The sequence below is a fragment of the Vipera berus genome, assembly GCF_964194415.1.
Source record: "Vipera berus genome assembly, chromosome: W".
Lineage (NCBI taxonomy): Eukaryota > Metazoa > Chordata > Lepidosauria > Squamata > Viperidae > Vipera > Vipera berus.
Genome location: NC_138210.1, coordinates 75421834 through 75440181, shown reverse-complemented (window position 1 = coordinate 75440181; position 18348 = coordinate 75421834). Strand labels below are relative to the sequence as shown.

The 18348-nt window shown below is 51.5% G+C and overlaps 1 protein-coding gene across 2 annotated transcripts; it reads right to left on the bottom strand.

Moving 5' to 3' along the window:
• Window positions 1-11989: 11989 nt before the first annotated feature.
• KCTD11 (potassium channel tetramerization domain containing 11) lies at window positions 11990-17258 on the bottom strand (the record flags this gene model as incomplete). Of its 2 annotated transcripts, none has more annotated exons than XM_081342759.1 (2): window positions 11990-12347; window positions 16190-17258. In XM_081342759.1, one exon carries the CDS (start codon window positions 17256-17258, stop codon window positions 16260-16262), a length of 999 nt encoding a protein of 332 aa, XP_081198885.1. In that variant the 3' UTR covers window positions 11990-12347; window positions 16190-16259. The 2 variants fall into 2 exon arrangements, with proteins under 2 accessions (XP_081198885.1, XP_081198886.1); XM_081342760.1 differs by lacking the exon at window positions 11990-12347 and adding an exon at window positions 15623-15735.
• Window positions 17259-18348: the final 1090 nt, after the last annotated feature.

Here is an 18348-nt window from a genome sequence, read left to right as displayed (position 1 = left end):
CCAGGATTTTACAAACTTTGACCCACCCTGACGGTGTCAAGAGAAGGTTGTGAGGTTTACCTGACAAGGTTTGCCCACCCCGACACACCTCCATGTAAAAGCCCCTTCCCCATTCAGCCCTCCCAGACCCCTGGCCATCTGCTTCCCCCCCCTCCCCCTCCGGGAACGTCCACTCACTCCACTGCACAGGAGATCAGTCCGAGGAAGAAGCAGGAGCCGGAGATGTAAAGGAGCAGCTGGATGACCCTTGGCAACCCCTGGTATTCTGTGGGGCGGAGGAGAAGCAGACGGAGTTGCAGAGGGAGTGGAGGGGGAGGGTGAAGGAAACGGGCCAAAGGGGTCAGGGAGGGAGGGGAGTGGTCCCAGAGATCCAGGATCCAGCCTGCTCTTAGCATTTCTGCAGCCGGGCCATATTCCCCGGTGGAACTGCCCGCCACAAGACTCAACTTTTCTGGTAATGCACAGGCAGTCCTCGACCTACAACAGTTCGTTTAGTGACTGTTCAAAGTTACGACAGCACTCTTAGGAGGGAGGGGGACCAGGGAGGGAGGGGTCTGTGGCCCACCCCCAGGGAGCAGGAGAGGAGGGAGGCGGGGCCAGGGAAGGAGGGAACTGTGGCCCACCCCCAGGGGGGGCAGAGTGGAGGAGGGAGGCGGGGCCAGGGAGGGAGGGAGGGGTCTGTGGCCCACCCCCAGGGGGGGCAGAGTGGAGGAGGGAGGCGGGGCCAGGGAGGGAGGGGTCTGTGGCCCACCCCCAGGGGGGCGGAGTGGAGGGGGGAGGCGGGGCCAGCCCCTCACCTGGGTAGCAGGTCCTCAGGTCCCAGCAGGGAATCTCCATCCTTCGGCAGCTGGAGCAGTTGAAGAGGGAGGCCACCACATCTGGCAGGAGAGACGCCACAAAGGGACTACAATTTACGACCACAAATAGAGCCCAAAGTGTCTGTTGCGTTTCGTGAGTTTTGCCCCATTTCACGACCTTCGGTGCCATTGTTCAGCGAGTCACGGCAGTCGTTAAGCGGGTCGCACGGTTGTTAAGTGAATCCAACTTCCCCTCCGACTTAGCTTGTCGGAAAGGGGGATCACTGGGCCTCCGGGACGCTGCGACCGTTGTAAACGGGAGTCGGTTGCCAAGCGTCCGGATTTGGATCATGTGACCACGGTCGTAAGTGTGGAAAAACCGTCACAAATCTCTTTTTCTTTCGGTGCTGCCGTACCTTTGACAGCGAATGGTTGTAACTTGAAGACGACCTTCAGCAGGGGCCATTATAACTTGTGGCGGGGAGTTCCACCGGTGAATGGAGGCTCGGCTGCAGAAATGCCGCGAAGGGGCCGGATGCGAGGTCAGCGAGAGACGTTTCCCCTCCACGGCTGCCCCCTTCTTTCCACAAAGCAGCATGCAAGCAGTCCCCGACTTACATCGGTTCGTTTAGTGAGCGCTCCAAGTTACGACGGCACTGAAAAATGTGTCTTAGCACCGTTTTTCACAGGCAGCCTCCCCGTGGTCACGTGATCAAAATTCGGATGCTTGGCCACTGACTCACATTTACGACGGTCGCAGTGATCCTCTTTGGTGACCTTCTGACAAGCCAAGTCAAATGGGGAAGCCGGATTCACTTAACGACTGGATTTCTAACTGAACAACTAGAGTGATTCACTTAACAACCGTGGCAAGGAAATTTGGGGCTCAATTGTGGGGGACTCTCTACTTACAGGGTGTTTGCCATTTTATTAATTTTTTAAAAATTTATTATTACATTTCATACCTGCAACTTTCTGTCCCCGCCGTTCAAGGCAGCTTACCAGAATTTAAAAAGGCACCGCAAATATATCGATATGATGTAAAAAAAAGTTCCTTAAAATAATGATCCATCTGAGGGCTTTATTGGGGGTGGGGGGAACTTACGGCAAGCAGGTGGACACAGAGCTGGAAGAGAAAGAATAAAAACCACGTAAAAATAAAAGCAGTGAAAAATAAATGCCCCAGATGATGAGCCGATTCAGAGCGACCTTTCGCCTTAGGATCATGAGGACTAGACCCCTTGTCCGATTTGCAAAATACGCACGGTGTGTTTTTGGAAATTCCGGTGCGGGATTCTTGCCCATCGATTTATCCAATTAATTAAATTTAAATTTATGAAGCTGCCCGCCACGTTAGCCGAAACGACACCCTTTACAAATATCTCGACCTTGGTCCATTATCCAATATCATCGTTTGTCAACCTGTTCTTCTAATTTCTTTATTTCTATTTATTGCGAAGTTGTTGGTTTTTTTTCTAATTCTGCCTTTATAAGTCACTTAGGGGTGTGTTAAGAGCATTTTGGTTCCTATGCCCTTTTGCAAACGGAATCACAGAATCCCCCTAAGGTCAAGATCGGAAAGGGACCCTCAAGGTCATCTAGTCTCTCTCTCTCTCTCTCTCTCTCTCTCTCTCTCTCTCTCTCTCTCACACACACACACACACACACACACACACACTCTGACTCAGCTCCCTCAGCTCCCTGGACTGATAAACGTTTATTGAACTTTCGGAGTCATGATGACACTGGAAAAAAGTGACTTAGGACCCGCTGTTCACACTTACGACCGTGGCAGCGTTCCCCACGTGGTCAAAATTCAGAGACCCGGCTACCGACCCGTATTTATGACGGCCACAGTAATCATACGATCCCCTTCTGCAACCTTCATATCAAGCCACGTCACCGGGGAAGCCAGGTTGACTCACTTAACAGATGCAGTGATTCGCTTAACAATGGCGGCCAGAAAGGCGGCAAAAGGGGGAGGGGACGAAGCTCACTGCCTCGCTTAGCAACGGAAATCTTGGGCTCCATTTTGGCTGTTAAACCGAGGACTAGCTGTGTTTGAAATGAGCCCGATTCAAGCCTTTCTCTTGGGGGGGCCTTCCTCTTTGGGAAAGCAGGCAGACAGACTGGACCCCTCCCCAGCCAGACAACCCCCCCCCCCAACCCCCTGAAGAGCCGAGTGCAGATCCTCCCACCTTCTCGGGTCTCGCTGGGGATCTTAACGTCGTGCAGCCAGTTCCAAAACCTCGGGACGTCTGCAAAGCTCTGTTTTATTTCTAAGGGAAAGAAGGAAGAGCCGTGGACTACAACTCCCATCGTCCCCGGCCAGGCCCTTGAACCCTGCCGAAGCCCACCGTGGCGGGGGGGGCTGGGGACTCGCTTACCGATCACCCGGAGCACCCGGTGGGCTTTCTCCAGGAGCAGGTCCAGAGCTGCCTCATCTGAGGGGGGGGAGGCGAGAAAATAGAGAAGGGGGGGCTGTTGCAAGCCGGGGCTGGACCTGGGGGATAGCTGCCTGCGGGGAAAGTCGGTGCCCAACCCTGCTTGGTCCTGAAGCCCGGGAAGCGGCGTGGGCCGATTCTGTGCTGTTCGACCTGTCCTACCTCGCAGGGCTGTCGTTCTGGAGGAAAACGAGACTCGGCGTCCAGCCAAAAACTCTCAGGCGGAAGCGCAACGTTGGCGGGAAGGAGACTTGAACAGTTTTGTGCAAGGCGGCAAAAGTGACTTACGACGGGCCGCTTAGCGACCGAAGAAAGTGGCTGACAAACCACACTCTGCGAGTCGTCCTTTAAGGAGAGATTGGACGGCCGTTTGCCTAAAAAGACACAGGGTCTCCTGCTTGGGCAGGGGGCTGGACTAGAAGACCTCCAAGGTCCCTTGCTGCTCTATTCTGATGATTCTATTCTGATGATTGATTGATCGATTGATCAAAATTACGACCAACTTGAAAAAAGGGGACTTACGACCCGGATCCGAAGTTCCGACGGTCACTGTGTCCACGGGTCCAGACCCTTCCTTTTGTTCCAACAGCCGGGGGGGGCACATTGGAGACCTAACCCCCCCCTCTGCGGGGTAGGGTGAGCTCCCTCCTATGGGTGGGGTGCCTCCCCCTTCTCTATCGCCCCCCCCCCGGTTGAGGTCCTGGGGTCTCTCTCTACCTAAGGCGAAGTCCCGGACGGCCGCTGCCCCCCAGGGGTGCTTGGAGCAGCCCCCCCGGGCGAAACGCTCTCGGTAGCGGGCGCAGAGCTGGGCAAAGCGTATCCGCAAGTTCTTGAACTCGTGCCCGCAGTGGAGGCAGCCCTCCGTGCCTCCCCCGGCCAGGAGGAGGAGGAGGAGGAGGACAGATGGGGTGGGCCAAGGGGGTGTTGGGGCAGGAGGTGCAGGATGGCCCATGGTGAGCAGCTAACAGGCGGAGCCAGGAAGGGGTGGGCGGGGCCCCGAGGGCCTTCTGGAACCCCGTTTCCGTGGTCTGTTTGGCCCTGGGTTCTAGAGCTTGGTGCCCTGAGATTCTTGAGGCCAAGAAACCAAGAATCTCAGAAACCAAGAATAATAAAAAGAATCATAGAAACCACGAATCATAGAAACCAAGAATCTCAGAAACCAAGAATGGGCATCGGCTCTCCAGAATGGCTGAACTGGTTTGACTGGACGGGGTTGGACTAGATGACCCTTGAGGGTGCTTTCCAAGTGCACCATTCGAGGATTTTCCCATTAGCCTGGCAGAGGCGGCTCCCCAGCCTGTCGGCTTTGTGGCGCCTTGACAGTCGGGATTGTGGCTCAGTGTTTCCCAACCTGGGCAACCTGAAGATGGGTGGACTTCAACTCCCAAAATTCCCCAGGCCAGCAAGGCCTGATGGGAACCGTTTCAATTGTTCTAATCGTCTAATAATCTTCTAATAAAGGACGGCAACTGCCTGGGTGGTGAATTTCTCTGTCCTGCCTGGCCCCCTAAAGATCTTAGATTAGAGCACTAACCACAAGCCACCTTGGAACCGGGGTTTAAGAGAATGGGTGAGAAAGCATCCTTCTCTCTGGTTGCTGAGGATTGTGGGTCAGAGAGGACTGGGCAGGCTCTTGGGCCCTCTCAGTTAACCCAGTTAACCGATCGAACGTGAGCCCTTCTCAGACCGAAGCCATCTTCTCTCCAGATCATATTCATCTTGAAGGTCTTTGCAGCTCAGGGTTCAAATGTGGGTCCTTGGAGCTCTCTGAGCTGGGTGGTTTCCTTGCAGACGTTTCATGACCCAACCAGGGAACATCATCAGTGCTAGAAGACAGTGGGAGGAGGAGGAGGAGGAGGAGGAGGAGGGAGAGAGGAAGAGGAGAAGAAGTGGAGGAAGAGGAGGACGACTGTGGGGTCCTTGGGGGTCTCTGAGCTGGGTGGTTTCCTTGCAGATGTCTCATGACCCAACTAGGTAACATCATCAGTGCTAGAAGGGAGGCAGGATTTGCTGAGTGGAAGGGGGAGGAGGAGGATGAGAAGAAGGGGGGGAGGAGGACTGTAGGGTGCTGGGGGGTTTCTGAGCTGGGTGGTTTCCTTGCAGACATTTCATGACCCAATCAGTGAACATCATCAGTGCTAGAAGACAGTGGGAGGAGGAGGAGGAGGAGGAAGAGGAAGAAGAAGAGGAGGAGGAGGAGGGAGGGAAGAAGAGGAGAAGAAGAAGAAGAAGAAGAAGAAGAAGAAGAAGAAGAAGAAGAAGAAGAAGAAGAAGAAGAAGAAGAAGAAGAAGAAGAAGAAGAGGAGGAGGAGGAGGAGGAGGAGGAGGGAGAGAGGAAGAGGAGAAGAAGAAGTGGAGGAGGAGGAGGACGACTGTGGGGTCCTTGGGGGTCTGTGAGCTGGGTGGTTTCCTTGCAGATGTTTCATGACCCAACCAGGGAACATCATCAGTGCTAGAAGACAGTGGGAGGAGGAGGAGGAAGAGGAGGAGGAGGAGGAGGAGGAAGAGGAAGAAGAAGAGGAGGAGGAGGAGGGAGGGAAGAAGAAGAGAAGAAGAAGAAGAAGAAGAAGAAAAGGAGGAGGAGGAGGAGGAGGAGGAGGGAGAGAGGAAGAGGAGAAGAAGAAGTGGAGGAGGAGGAGGACAACTGTGGGGTCCTTGGGGGTCTCTGAGCTGGGTGGTTTCCTTGCAGATGTTTCATGACCCAACCAGGGAACATCATCAGTGCTAGAAGACAGTGGGAGGAGGAGGAGGAGGAGGAGGAAGAGGAAGAAGAAGAGGAGGAGGAGGAGGGAGGGAAGAAGAGGAGAAGAAGAAGAAGAAGAAGGAGGAGGAGGAGGAGGAGGAGGAGGAGGAGGAGGAGGAGGAGGAGGAGGAGGAGGAGGACGACGACGACTGTGGGGTCCTTGGTGCTCTCTGAAATTGGTCGTTTTCTTGCAGAACTTTCATGACCCAACTAGATAACATCATCAGGTCCAAACTGAAGCAACCTGAACGTTTTAAGAATCCCTCTGCACATGCTCCAAGGGGGATATTCTCACCTGCAGCCTCTTGCTGGACCAGGGGCTTCCCCAGCATCCTGGCTTGACTGCAGGTGTGCTGGGCCCCCCTTTTAACCCCCTCCCCTCATGCCCCAACCTTCCGGTCTGAACACGTCCTTGAAAGGACAGAAATCCCGGAAGGAAAAGCCGGACTGGACAGCGCCCAGGTGAGCAGGGACCACGTGCCTGTGTGTCAGAGCCATGCGGGGGTGGGGGGGGGGGAAACCGGCCCGGGGGAAGGATGCTTACTCAGACCCGAAGGAGAATGTAGGTCAGGGCCCATGTGACGCTGGCAGCCACCTCTGCCCTGGGTTGTGTGAATCAGCCAGAAGGGAGTGGTGCAAAAGGAGAGATTTATCATGCTATCAAACATTCACACCCTGCCCTGCCAGGTCGTGTGGCTGACGTTAGCCCTGCGCTATTTTGGCACTCTGAAAACCACAGTGGGGTGTGCAAGAAATAACATTATTTCTCGATCTCAAGAAATTAAGAAACTTTCCCAAACTCGGAGCAGGAACTTTCCCAAACTCAAAGGGGTTCTGGAACCCAGAAGGCACCGATTTGCAAAGGCAAACTATTGATTGACAGAGGGAGGGGGGGTGAATCCTGCTCAAAGCAAAATTCAGAATAGAATAGAATAGAATAGAATAGAATAGAATAGAATAGAATAGAATAGAATAGAATAGAATAGAATAGAATAGAATAGACGCTGGAAGGGACCTTGGAGGTCTTCTAGTCCAGCCCCCTGTACCATTTCAGGCAAGTGATTGTCTAGCCTCTTCTTAAAAACCTCCATTGATTTCTGGTGGCAAGCAGTTCCACTGGTTAATTGTCCTCACTTTCAGGGAGTTTCTCCTTAATTCCAGGTTGCTTCTCTCTTTGGTCAGTTTCCAACCATTGTTTCTCATCTTTCCCTCTGGTGCTTTGGAGAATAACGTGACCCCCTTTTCTTTGGGGCAGCCCCTCAAATACTGGAACGCTGCTATCATGTCACCCCTGTTTCTTCTTTTCTCTATAGCCAGACCCAAGTCCCGCGGCTGTTCTTCGTATGTTTTGGTCTCCAGGCCTTGGATCCTCTGAGTTGCTCTTCTCTGAACTTTTTCCAAACTCTCAACATCTTTTTTGTGATACGGTGACCAAAATTGGCTGCAATATTTCAGATGTGGCCTCACTAGAGTTTTACATAGCGGTACTAATGCCTCGCGTGATCTTGATTCTTTGCCTCTGTTTATACAACCCAGGATTGTGTTGGCCTTTTTGGCTGCTGCCGCACACGGCTGGCTCAGGGTCAAGCGATCGTCCACTGGGACTCCGAGGTCCCTCTCACTGTGGCTGTGTTTGACCTGGGTCTCGCCCAGTCTGTGCTTGTACCTTTGGTTTTTCCTGTCTAAATGTCAAACTTTGCTTTTCTCCACCTTGAAACTCATTTCGTTGTTCAAGTCCGTCAAGATCTTTTTGGATCCCGAGTTTGTCTTCTGGCTACTCCTGCCAGTTTGGTGGGTTCCCCCTCAATTCCCTCGTCTAAGTCATTGATGAAGAGATTGGAGAGTCCTGGGCCCAAGACGGAGCCTTGTGGTCCCCCACTGCTTACCTCCCTCCGTGTGGATGTAGTGCCGTTGAGGACTACTCGTTGAGTAGGTTTGCCAGCCAGCCAGAGATCCATCCGGGGTGATGTTGCCTCCCCCACCTTTTTCTAGCTCACCAAGGAGTAGATTGTGATCTACCTTATCAAATGCCCTACTGAAATCTAAGTATACTACGTCCACAACGTTTCTCTGGTTTATTAGTTTAGTCCCTTTATCGAAGAATGAAATAAGATTGGTTTGGCATGATAAAATATGATAAAGCCAGTAATGGGAGGGGGGGGAGGAAACCCATAATGAACAATTTTTAAATCAGTGTTTTTCAGTCTGGAGAACTTTAAGAGGGATGGACTTCAACTCCCAGAATTCCTGGCTGAGGAATTCTGGGAGTTGAAGTCCACCCTTCTTAAAGTTGCTGGAACTGAGACGCATTGAGTTAAGGAATCCCCTAAGGGTCTCCTGTTGGTGCCTTTTCCCCTGCAGCCTTCTCCCCCACCCCCAAATAAACCCCACATCCTGCATTGGGCATCCAAATAAGCCGACTCCCCCTATACTTCCTGTCCCGGGAGCGCCAGTTGGAGATTCACTGTAAAAAATGAATCCATCAACACCAATGGGAAGCTGTGCCCTCTACTGGCCAATGCATGCAACTACATCTTGGCTTCCAAACATCCGGTGACCAGACTTTTCCTAGAAATAACTAACCCAGTTTATTGTTTCCAGTAGGGACAGCAGCCCCGTGTCTCCGAGAACAGCTCGTGAGGAGCCAGCTCCAGAGAGTCCTCAACGTACGACCACAACTCCCTCCCCAAGTGGTGAGGTCGTTAAGGGGCCTGTGCCCAATTTTAGGACCTCGCCTCGTTTGAGGAGCCAACTTTTAGAGGAGCAACCATGTTGAGCTGAGAATTCTGGGACTTGTAGTCTTCATGTCTGGAGGAGGCCCAGCTCACGGTTGTCGTTTGGGTTGGGGTGGGTGTGTCTCACGATGGGGGAAGCAGCCCCTCTCTTCGGCGTTTTTGCAAAGTGGAAACCAGCAAAGGTGGGCAAGGAAGCGGGCGTTAAATATTACGAATATTTTTCTATTAGAGAGCATTAAAGCTCCTAGCCTTTGCACGCATGCTGTTATTTGCAAATTAAAATGTACACTGATGACGTTCCCTAGTTGGGTCATGAAACGTCCACAAGGAAACAACCCAGATCACAAAGCACCAAGGACCCTCAAAGTCCTCTTCCTCCTCCCTCACTCCTCCTCCTCTTTGCAAGCCCCCCCCCCTTTCTATCACTGATGATGTTCCCTAGCTGGGTCATGAAACGTCTGCAAGAAACCACCAACTCAGAGAGTACCAGGGACCCCCCAGTTCTCCTCCTCCTTACTAATGATGATGTTCCCTAGCTGGGTCATGAAACATCTGCAAGAAACCCTACCCAAATATATATATAATTCTTTATTAGCAATTTGAATAATTTACACAAATAATGAACTGTCGTAAGTTGTGACTATAGCCTGCGGATAGCCTTGGGATAGGCTGAAACAGGAAAGATTTAACTAGCAAGGTATTCAAAAGACTTGATAAATACTTCACACACACAAACACACAAACAAACACACACACACACACACACACACACACACACACACATATTGGCGGGTTGAATCCCGAGTGCCGCGTAGCAGAGTGAGCACCTGTTACTCGTCCCAGCTTCTGCCAACCTAGCACTTCGAAAGCTCGTAAAAATGCAAGTAGAAAAATAGGGACCACTACGGTGGGAAGGTAACAGCGTTCCGTGCGCCTTTGGCGTCTAGTCATGCCGGCCACATGACCACGGAGACGTCCTCGGACAAGCGCTGGCTCTTCGGCTTTGAAACGGAGATGAGCACCGGCCCCTAGAGTCAGAAACGACTAGCACACATGTGCAGGGGAACCTTTACCTTTTTATATATATTTAAAGCAAATAGATTTTAGTGCATGAAAAAGTAAAAAAACCCCTCAGCTACCTGTTTTCAAATCCATCTGCTTCCATGCATGCTTAGCTCCACTTAGCTGCCATGCCCCTCCCCACTGAAGCCCACCAGGCCCTGAGCAACGGTTCCAAATGCAGCCAGAGAATTGATGCTGAAGTGGCTCCCCAAATCCAAACACAGCCTTTGGAGGTTTTGCTTTCACGACCCGGGAATGGAGGAGCAGCGACGGAGTGATGGCGATTTGATGACCTTGTTTTGTGTTGGTGGCCATCAAGTGTCGGCCGCGGTTGTAAAGCGAACTTCTTGGTCATTAAATGAACCCACGGTTCTCTATGGGCTGCTGGATTTGGACCCACCGACGGTCCTCGTAGCCTCTCTTACACCCGACGAAGAAGCTGGGGGAATCTCCCCCGTTGCCGCCCCCTTCCCCAAATACGGCAAACCCAGGTTTCACACAAGAGATCAGAGGGGAAAAACAAAATTGCCGAGCTTTATTGTGTCGTGACAATCACACCGAGGGTCTTGCCCCCCACAGGCTGGCAGGCTCTTGCGTCGCTCTTGAAGGAGGGGAAAAAAAATTCAACCTAGGCAAATTTTGTACGATGTTCTTCTTCCCTGTTCGCACCTGAGCCGAGAACACAATTATTCATTCCTTTGTGCCTCCTGGTTTGCCAGCAAAAGGCAAAAGAGGCCAGGAAAACTGAACGTGGTCCTAAGAAAGCCGCCTCCTTCTGCTTTTCAAATGGGTTGGACTACATCTCCCATCGTCCCCATCCAGCAGCCGCCAGGGAGTCATGAATTTCCCGCAAACAACCCCCCCCACTTTGTGTGCAGAGATGGGAGGCCGGTGTGTATGAAAACGCTCCCCATAAATTAGAAGCAAAATAAATTAAAAAAGGGTGACGAGGGCCACCCCATTAAATACAGGCAGAAACCCACCCCCAAATTATATTATTTACAAAGCAAGAACCGGTCTGAGGCCGGTTGAAATACTACCATAATTTGAAAAAATCTGGAAAAGCACATTTTAAAGACTAGCCAGGGTTATTTGTGACATAGTCCTTGACTTATAACCATCATGGAACCTGCCCATCGTGAAGGTCGTAAAGCGGATCACTCACACGACGAACCTGATTTTACAACTTTTTTGGCAGTGGCCGTCAAGTGATAGATGCGGTTGTAAAATGACCACGACGGTCGTTTAATGATCCAATGGTTGTCAATAGGCTGGCTGTAGTAAATGCCAGTTTTCGGTAAAACCGTCATAAAATGAGTCACAGGAGCGTGGGACACTGCAGCTGGCTGTAAAAGAAGGCCCGTTGCCAAGCACGTGACACACAGCCGTGTGGCCACACAACTAGGGTGCCTGTCAGAATTTCGGAACCGGGTTGTGAGTGCCCCCACGGAGGTCCGTTGTAATACAGAACAGTCACTAAGCGATTGCTCGTAAGTCGATTACCTGTATCCCTTGAATTTTTGTGGTCTGCAGTTTGCTCCACCGCATGTGAAATACAGATAGTCCCCTAGTTACAGCAGTTCATTTACTGACTGTTCAAAGTTACGTCACTGAAATAAGTGATTTATTACTGTTTTTCACACGACCGTTGTACCTTTCCCACGGTCACATGATCAAAATTCAGACGCTTGGCAACTGACTCGTATTTATGACAGTTGCAGTGACCTGGGGTCACGTGATCCCCTTTTGCGACCTTCTGACAAGCAAAGTCAGATTAGCTTCATGACCGTGTGAGTAATTTATTAGCTGCGGCGATTCTCTTAACAACTGGGGCAAGGAAGGTCGTAAAACGGAGCAAAAATTCACTTTGAAAAAAAATGATTCGCTTAACAGAAATCTGGGGCTCACTTGTGGTCAAAAGTCAAGGGCCACCTGTACCTTTTTTTGGGTTCCCGTCATAAGTCTTTACTTTTCCTAAGTGACCCGTCATAAGTCAAGGACTACTTCTGTATGTTTGCAGCCAACTCAGATAACTCAGCTTGCATCATAAACGCAAGTGCCTTGGGATGTGCGTGGTGTCAATCACGGAGTAATGTCACCGTGAGGTCATTCCTCTTCCCCCCCCCCGCCCCCAGTGGATGCTCCAGCCTTCCTCATCCATCAGCTGCCTGCAATTAGTGCAGGTTCGAGTCCCACCAGGCTCAAGGTTGACTCGGCCTTCCATCCTTCCCAGGTAGGTAAAATGAGGACCCAGATTGTTGGGGGCAATTAAGCTGACTTTGTAATAATGCCACTTGGGGGTGTGTGTGAAAGCCCTAATAAGCAGGCATATACATAGAATGAAGGCTACTGCTAAGCTTGTAAGCCGCCCTGAGTCTTCGGAGAAGGGCGGGATATAAATGGAATTAAAATAAAATAAAATAAAATAAATAAATCTTCCTTGTAGACTCTTGTAGACTCTTCCTCGCCAAAGCCAAAGATGAATGATTTGGAGGGGAGGACCCCCTCCGTGGCTGTTCCATATCGGCCACATCTGGAGGCCCAAAGCTCAGGCGGTGGGTGCAATCTAGAAAGGGGGAAGAAAAAGCAGGGTGGGTGAGAAATGGGAGAGAATTTGTGAGTCAAGGCACACAAAGGCAGGCTTTGGAGGCAGCCGGGCGCTCCGAACAAAGGCCTGTTTGTCAACGTCCGAATAGGGCGCGTTTTCTTCTCCCTCTGACCTCCGAGGATCACCACGTACCACTCGCTGCCGGGGCCGTGCAGCTCTTCTCCGCCCAGGCTTCCCCGACTGGTAGCATTCAGAATAACAAGAGTTGGAAGGCACCTGGGAGGTCTTCTAGTCCAACCCCCCTGCTCAGGCAGGAGACCCTACATACCATTCCAGTCTGCTTTTCAAAGCCTCCAGTGTTAGAGCACCCACAACTTCTGGAGGCAAGTCGTTCCACTGGTTAATTGATCTGGGAGTTGGAAGGGACCGCAGAGGTCTTCTAGCCCAACCCCTGCTCAAGCACAAAACCCTATAACATCTCAGAGAAACAGCTGTCCAGTCTCTTCTTAAAAAGGGACGGAGCACCCAAAGCTTCTGGTGGCAAGCTGTTCCACTGGTTAATTGTTGTCACTGTCAGGAAATTTCTTCTTAGTTCTGGGTTGCTTCTCTCCTTGGTTCGTTTCTATCTTTTGTTTCTCATCCTGCCTTCAGGTGCTTTGGAGAATAGGTGGACCCCCTCTTCTCTGGGGCAGCCCCTCAAATTCTGGAATGTTGCCATCATGTCACCCCTTAGTCCTTCTTTTCTCTAGACTAGACATGCCCAAACCCTGCAATTGTTCCTCCTATGTTTTAATCTCCGGGCCCTTGATCATCCTACTTGCTTTTTTTTGCCCTTTTTACCCAAGTCTTAACCTCTTTTTTGTGATAAGGTAAAGGTAAAGGTTCCCCCGCACATGCGTGCTAGTCGTTTCCGACTCTAGGGGCCGGTGCTCATCTCCGTTTCAAAGCCGAAGAGCCAGCGCTTGTCCGAGGACGTCTCCGTGGTCATGTGGCTGGCATGACTAGACGCCAAAGGCCCACGGAACGCTGTTACCTTCCCACCGTAGTGGTCCCTATTTTTCTACTTGCATTTTTTACGTGCTTTCGAACTGCTAGGTTGGCAGAAGCTGGGACGCGTAACAGGCGCTCACTCTGTTATGCGGCACTCGGGATTTGATCCGCCAAACTGCCGACCTTCTGATCGACAAGCTCAGCGTCCTAACCCACTGAGCCACCACGTCCCTTTTGTGATACAATGACCAAAATTGGCTGCAATATTCCAGGTGTGGCCTTACTAAGGCTTTATAAAGCGGTACTGATACTTTGCGTGATCTCGATTCTATGCCTCCGTTTGTGCAACCCAGGATTGTGTTGGCTCTTTTGGCTGCTGCCGCACACGGCTGGCTCAGGGTCAAGCGATCGTCCACTGGGACTCCGAGATCCCTCTCACCGTGGCTGTTTTTGACCTGGGTCTCGCCCAATCTGTGCTTGTACCTTTGGTTTTTCCTGCCTAGGTGTCAAACTTTGCTTTTCTCCAGCTGAAATATTCATCTTGATGCATAGGGCCCGTCCTTCAAGTTTTTCCAAGATCTTTTTTTGGATCCTGAAACTGCCCGGGTTGCAAAACACGGAATTCTGTACTTAAAACCTTTGATTTTTCCTGCCTAAGACTTTGCTTTTCTCCACCTTGAAACTCATTTGGTTGGACGGGGCCCATCTTAATGTTCTCATTTCAGGTGCTTGGATCCTCCCCTTTAAAGCTTGGATCCTCCCTGTCATCCACTACTACCCTCCCTCCCATCCTAAACCAGGGATTAGTCAGCCTTCAGGATCTCCACCCGGTTTTGCCTCTTCAAAAGGCTGCTTGGTCCTCCCAACGGTTGCCAAACCCCTGCGAAGGAGGTCTGCCTGCGGGTTTGAGGAGAAGCCCCCTCCCCAACTCCCCTCTTTGTTCCCAGGTCCGGACATGGCCGGGCCGAGGGGTCCCCCCACTTTTAAAGCCCTTGGCCAAGTCAGAAATTTGGCCCAGCTGGCTGGGATTTAGACCTTGGGCCAAGCCAGAATAAGGTTTGTTTGACTAAGGTGCCGCGTGAATCCACCCACGCCGGCTTGTGGCACAATAACACAAGAAAGCCAACCGGCTCTGGCAAGTTGACGCAATAAACAGGGTTAAGCAAACCACGGCTGAGAAGAGCAGAGCGTATGCTTTTTTTCCCCTTCCCTGGGTCAGCTTCCGGGTTTCTGAGTTGCACACCTCGACTTTACCACCCCAGTTTGCCTCCCCCCCAAAAAAAATTTCTGTTGCTAAGCCAGACACTGGCTAAATGAGATCTGCCTCATTCTACGACCCTTTCTAGCCACCGTTGGCAAGCGAACCCCTGCGGTTGTTAAGTGAGTCACCCGGTTGTTAAGTGAATATGGCTAAATGAGATCTGGCTCGTTCTACGACCCTTTCTAGCTACCGTTGGCAAGCGAACCCCTGCGGTTGTTAAGTGAGTCACCCGTTTGTTAAGTGAATATGGCTAAATGAGATCTGGCTCGTTCTACGACCCTTTCTAGCTACCGTTGGCAAGCGAACCCCTGTGGTTGCTAAGTGAATATGGCTAAATGAGATCTGCCTCGTTCTACGACCCTTTCTAGCCACCGTTGGCAAGCGAACTCCTGCGGTTGTTAAGTGAATCACCCGGTTGTTAAGTGAATATGGCTTCCCCGGTGAGTTTGGTCGTCAGAGAAGGGGATCGCATGACCCCCCAGGACACGGTAACAAATAGGATCGCGTGACCACGGGGATGGTGCAACGGTCGTTAAGTGTGAAAAATGGTCCTTAGTCACGTTTTTCAGCACCGTTGTAAATTTGAATGGTCGCTAAATGACCTCATGGTGTAAAACACACAATCCTTGTCCCCTACCTCGTGACATCACCATTGCCACTTAGTTTGGATAAAAAACAGAATACAGGCAGTCCTTGCCTTACGACCACATCTGAGCCCAAAATTTCTGTCGTTAAGCGAGATATTTGTTATAGCGAGTTTTGCCCCGTTTTATGATTTTTCTTCTCCCGGTCGTTAAATCAGTAACAAAGCTGTTAAACGAATCTGGTTTCCCTATGGAATTTGCTTGTCAGACGGTCCCAAAGGGGGAAATCATGTGACCCAGGGGGACCCTGCGACCGTCATAAATATGAATCAGCTGCCCAAGTGTCTGAATTTTGATCCCTGGGGATGCTTCAACGGTCACAAGTGTGAAAAATAGTCATAACTCACTTTTTTCAGCACTGTTGTAACTTGTAATGGTCACTAAATGAGCTGTTGTAAGTCGAGGACTGCCTGCCACAGAGTTGGAAGGGACCCTGGAGGTCTTCTAGTCCAACCCCTTGTCCGGGCAGGAGACCATGGTCCATTTCAGAGATGGGGCTGTTCAGTCTCTTCTTAAAGAGATGGAGGAAGAATAACAGGACAACAGAGTCGGGAGGGATTGTGGAGATCTTCTCGTCCAGAGCCCCCCAATCTTGGCAGCCCGGAAGGAAAGGGGGCAGCAGTGAAATGTGCCCATGTGTGGCCCTGCACGTGCACGTGCAAATGGGCATGTGCACAGTGCAGTGCTAGCGTATGCACTCATGTGCAAATGGGCCACTGGCGCCCACTTGACGCTGGCAGTGGTGCTAGCGTCCCCACACGTGCAAATGGGGCCACTAGTGCCCGCATGGCGGTGCTACCGTGAGTGGGAGGGGGGGGTTTCACCGGATATTCCCAGGGCCCAGTGGCCAACAGGTTGGGGATCCCTGTTCTAGTCCAACACCCTATTTAGGCAGGAAACCTACACCATTTCAGACCAACCAACCAACCAACCCAATAGCGTTTCAGACAAACACTCCTGCTTACCCTTTTGGTCCGGCTGGTGGGAGAGTCGGCTGCCACGGGCTGCCTCTGCCCTGACATTGGGCTGAGCTATTCAGTGTCGCACAAAACGCAACGAACGAGCGTTCAGGATATCGGCTGGGTCAGGGAAGACCGAATCTACTCGGAAGCCCTGGGCCAAGGCCACCTTCAACACCTCTTCCAGAAATTCGTTGGAGGACCGGATCTCTCGCCCGCCCACCCACAGCTGGCGCAGCTTCTGTTTGGCGTACTCCACAGCTGGCAGAGCAGTTGGACATGGGGCCCACTCCAAGCATAGGTGGTGGCACATGGTGGCTTCCACGAGGGAATTTTCCGACGAACCGTCTGGCATCTCGTCATCCGTCTCCACATCTTCGTCCGTGGAGTCGCCCAAACAAATTCCCCGATTGCCGTTGGGAGACCAACACTTCCACCCTCCGGGTTCCCGGACAGCTGCCTGAGCTTTGGGAAGCCCTGGTCCTCTCCAGGATGGGTCCGGCTTTCCACCAGGAGACCCTTCCTCCACATTCCCATTGGCATGATCAAGGCGGCCCAAGTATCTACGCAGAACAGCCAGAAAATGCCTGTCGGTGCAGAAGACATTTGCGGTGAAGATCTCCACGGTGCAAGAGCTGAGCTCGTAGTTCTGGGGCCCGCGGCGCACGTTGAAATGCAGCTGGCGTGAGTTCAGGTCCACGTCGGCGTGGAGCACCGCGTTGCTCCGCTGGCGACATCGCTCCGCCTCGACCCGCTGCAGCTGATCCAGGAGCGGACGGATCTGGTAGAAGTCCGCTTCGGCCCGCAGCAGGGAGAGCTCGGCGTAGCCCTCCGGAAGGTCTAGCCGGCCAAAACGGAGGAAATTCAGGACGTGGCGGAAAGTCTTGCCGTCGCGGTCGATGAAGTAGTTCCCGCAGCTGTCCAGGAGGGCCGGCTGGGGCCCCCGGAACATGGCGCCCAGCATGGAGTCGGGAAAGCGAGTCAGGGTTTCCAGGGTGGTGCTATACAGCTTCCCACCCACGTTTAGGGTCACCAGGGGGCCGGGCCGGGCCGGACCCTGGCAGGTGTCCGGCATCCTCACAAAGACACCTGTGGGGGGGAAGAGGGGCTGCGTTACTCGGGGTGCGCCGGAGGCATCTGCTTGCTCTTTTGAGAAGCTTCCTATTTAATCCTCTCCATTTTAATCGTTTTGGACTTATTATATATACATTTAATACATATCACAGATTTATATTACTATAGCGTTTGACTTGTCTCTACAATTCAGCCCCAAATTGCCACTGGTAAGCAAGAATGTTAAATAAATTTAGCCCCGTTTTTACGACTTTTCCTGCTACAGCTGTTAAGGGAATCAGTGCAGTCCTTAAGTGAGTATACAGGGTTGTGAATCGGGCTTCCCCCACTGATTTTGCTTGTCAGATCATCACAAAAGTGAATCACGTGAACCCCGGGATGCCATCGCGACCGTCATTAACTATGAACCAGTTGCCGAGCATCCGAATTTTGATCACGTGAGCACGGGGATGCTGCGACGGTCGTTAAGTGTGGAAAATGGTCATAAGTCTCTTTTTTCAGTCCCTCTGTAACTCTGGACGGTCTCTAAACAAATGGTTGTAAAATGAAGGATTTTATTGTATCGTAGGCCATCCGGAGTCACTGTAACAGTGGAATGGGTGGCATAATAATTTGAGATTAGATAAGATGATAGAGATAGAGAAATAGACAGATAGATATAGACAGACATAGATATGAGAGAGAGAGATACAAAGATAGACAGACACATAGAGATGACAGAGAGAAGGAGAGAGAGAGAGAGAGAGACGGAGACGGAGAGATAAAGAGACGGAGAGAGAGAGAAGGGGAGAGAGAAAGAGAGACAGAGAGAAAGAGATGGATAAAGACATATATATATATATAGAGAGAGAGAGAGAGAGTCAGAAAGAGAAAAAGAGAGAGACAGAAAGAGTGATAAACAGAGAGAGACAAAGAGAGAGAGAGAGAGAGAGAGAGAGAGAGAGACAAAGAGAGAGAGAGAGAGAGAGAGAGAGAGAGACAAAGAGAGAGAGAGAGAGAGAGAGAGAGAGAGAGACAAAGAGAGAGAGAGAGAGAGAGAGAGAGAGAGAGAGAGAGAGAGATATGAACAAACAAAGCAACTTTTAGCACCA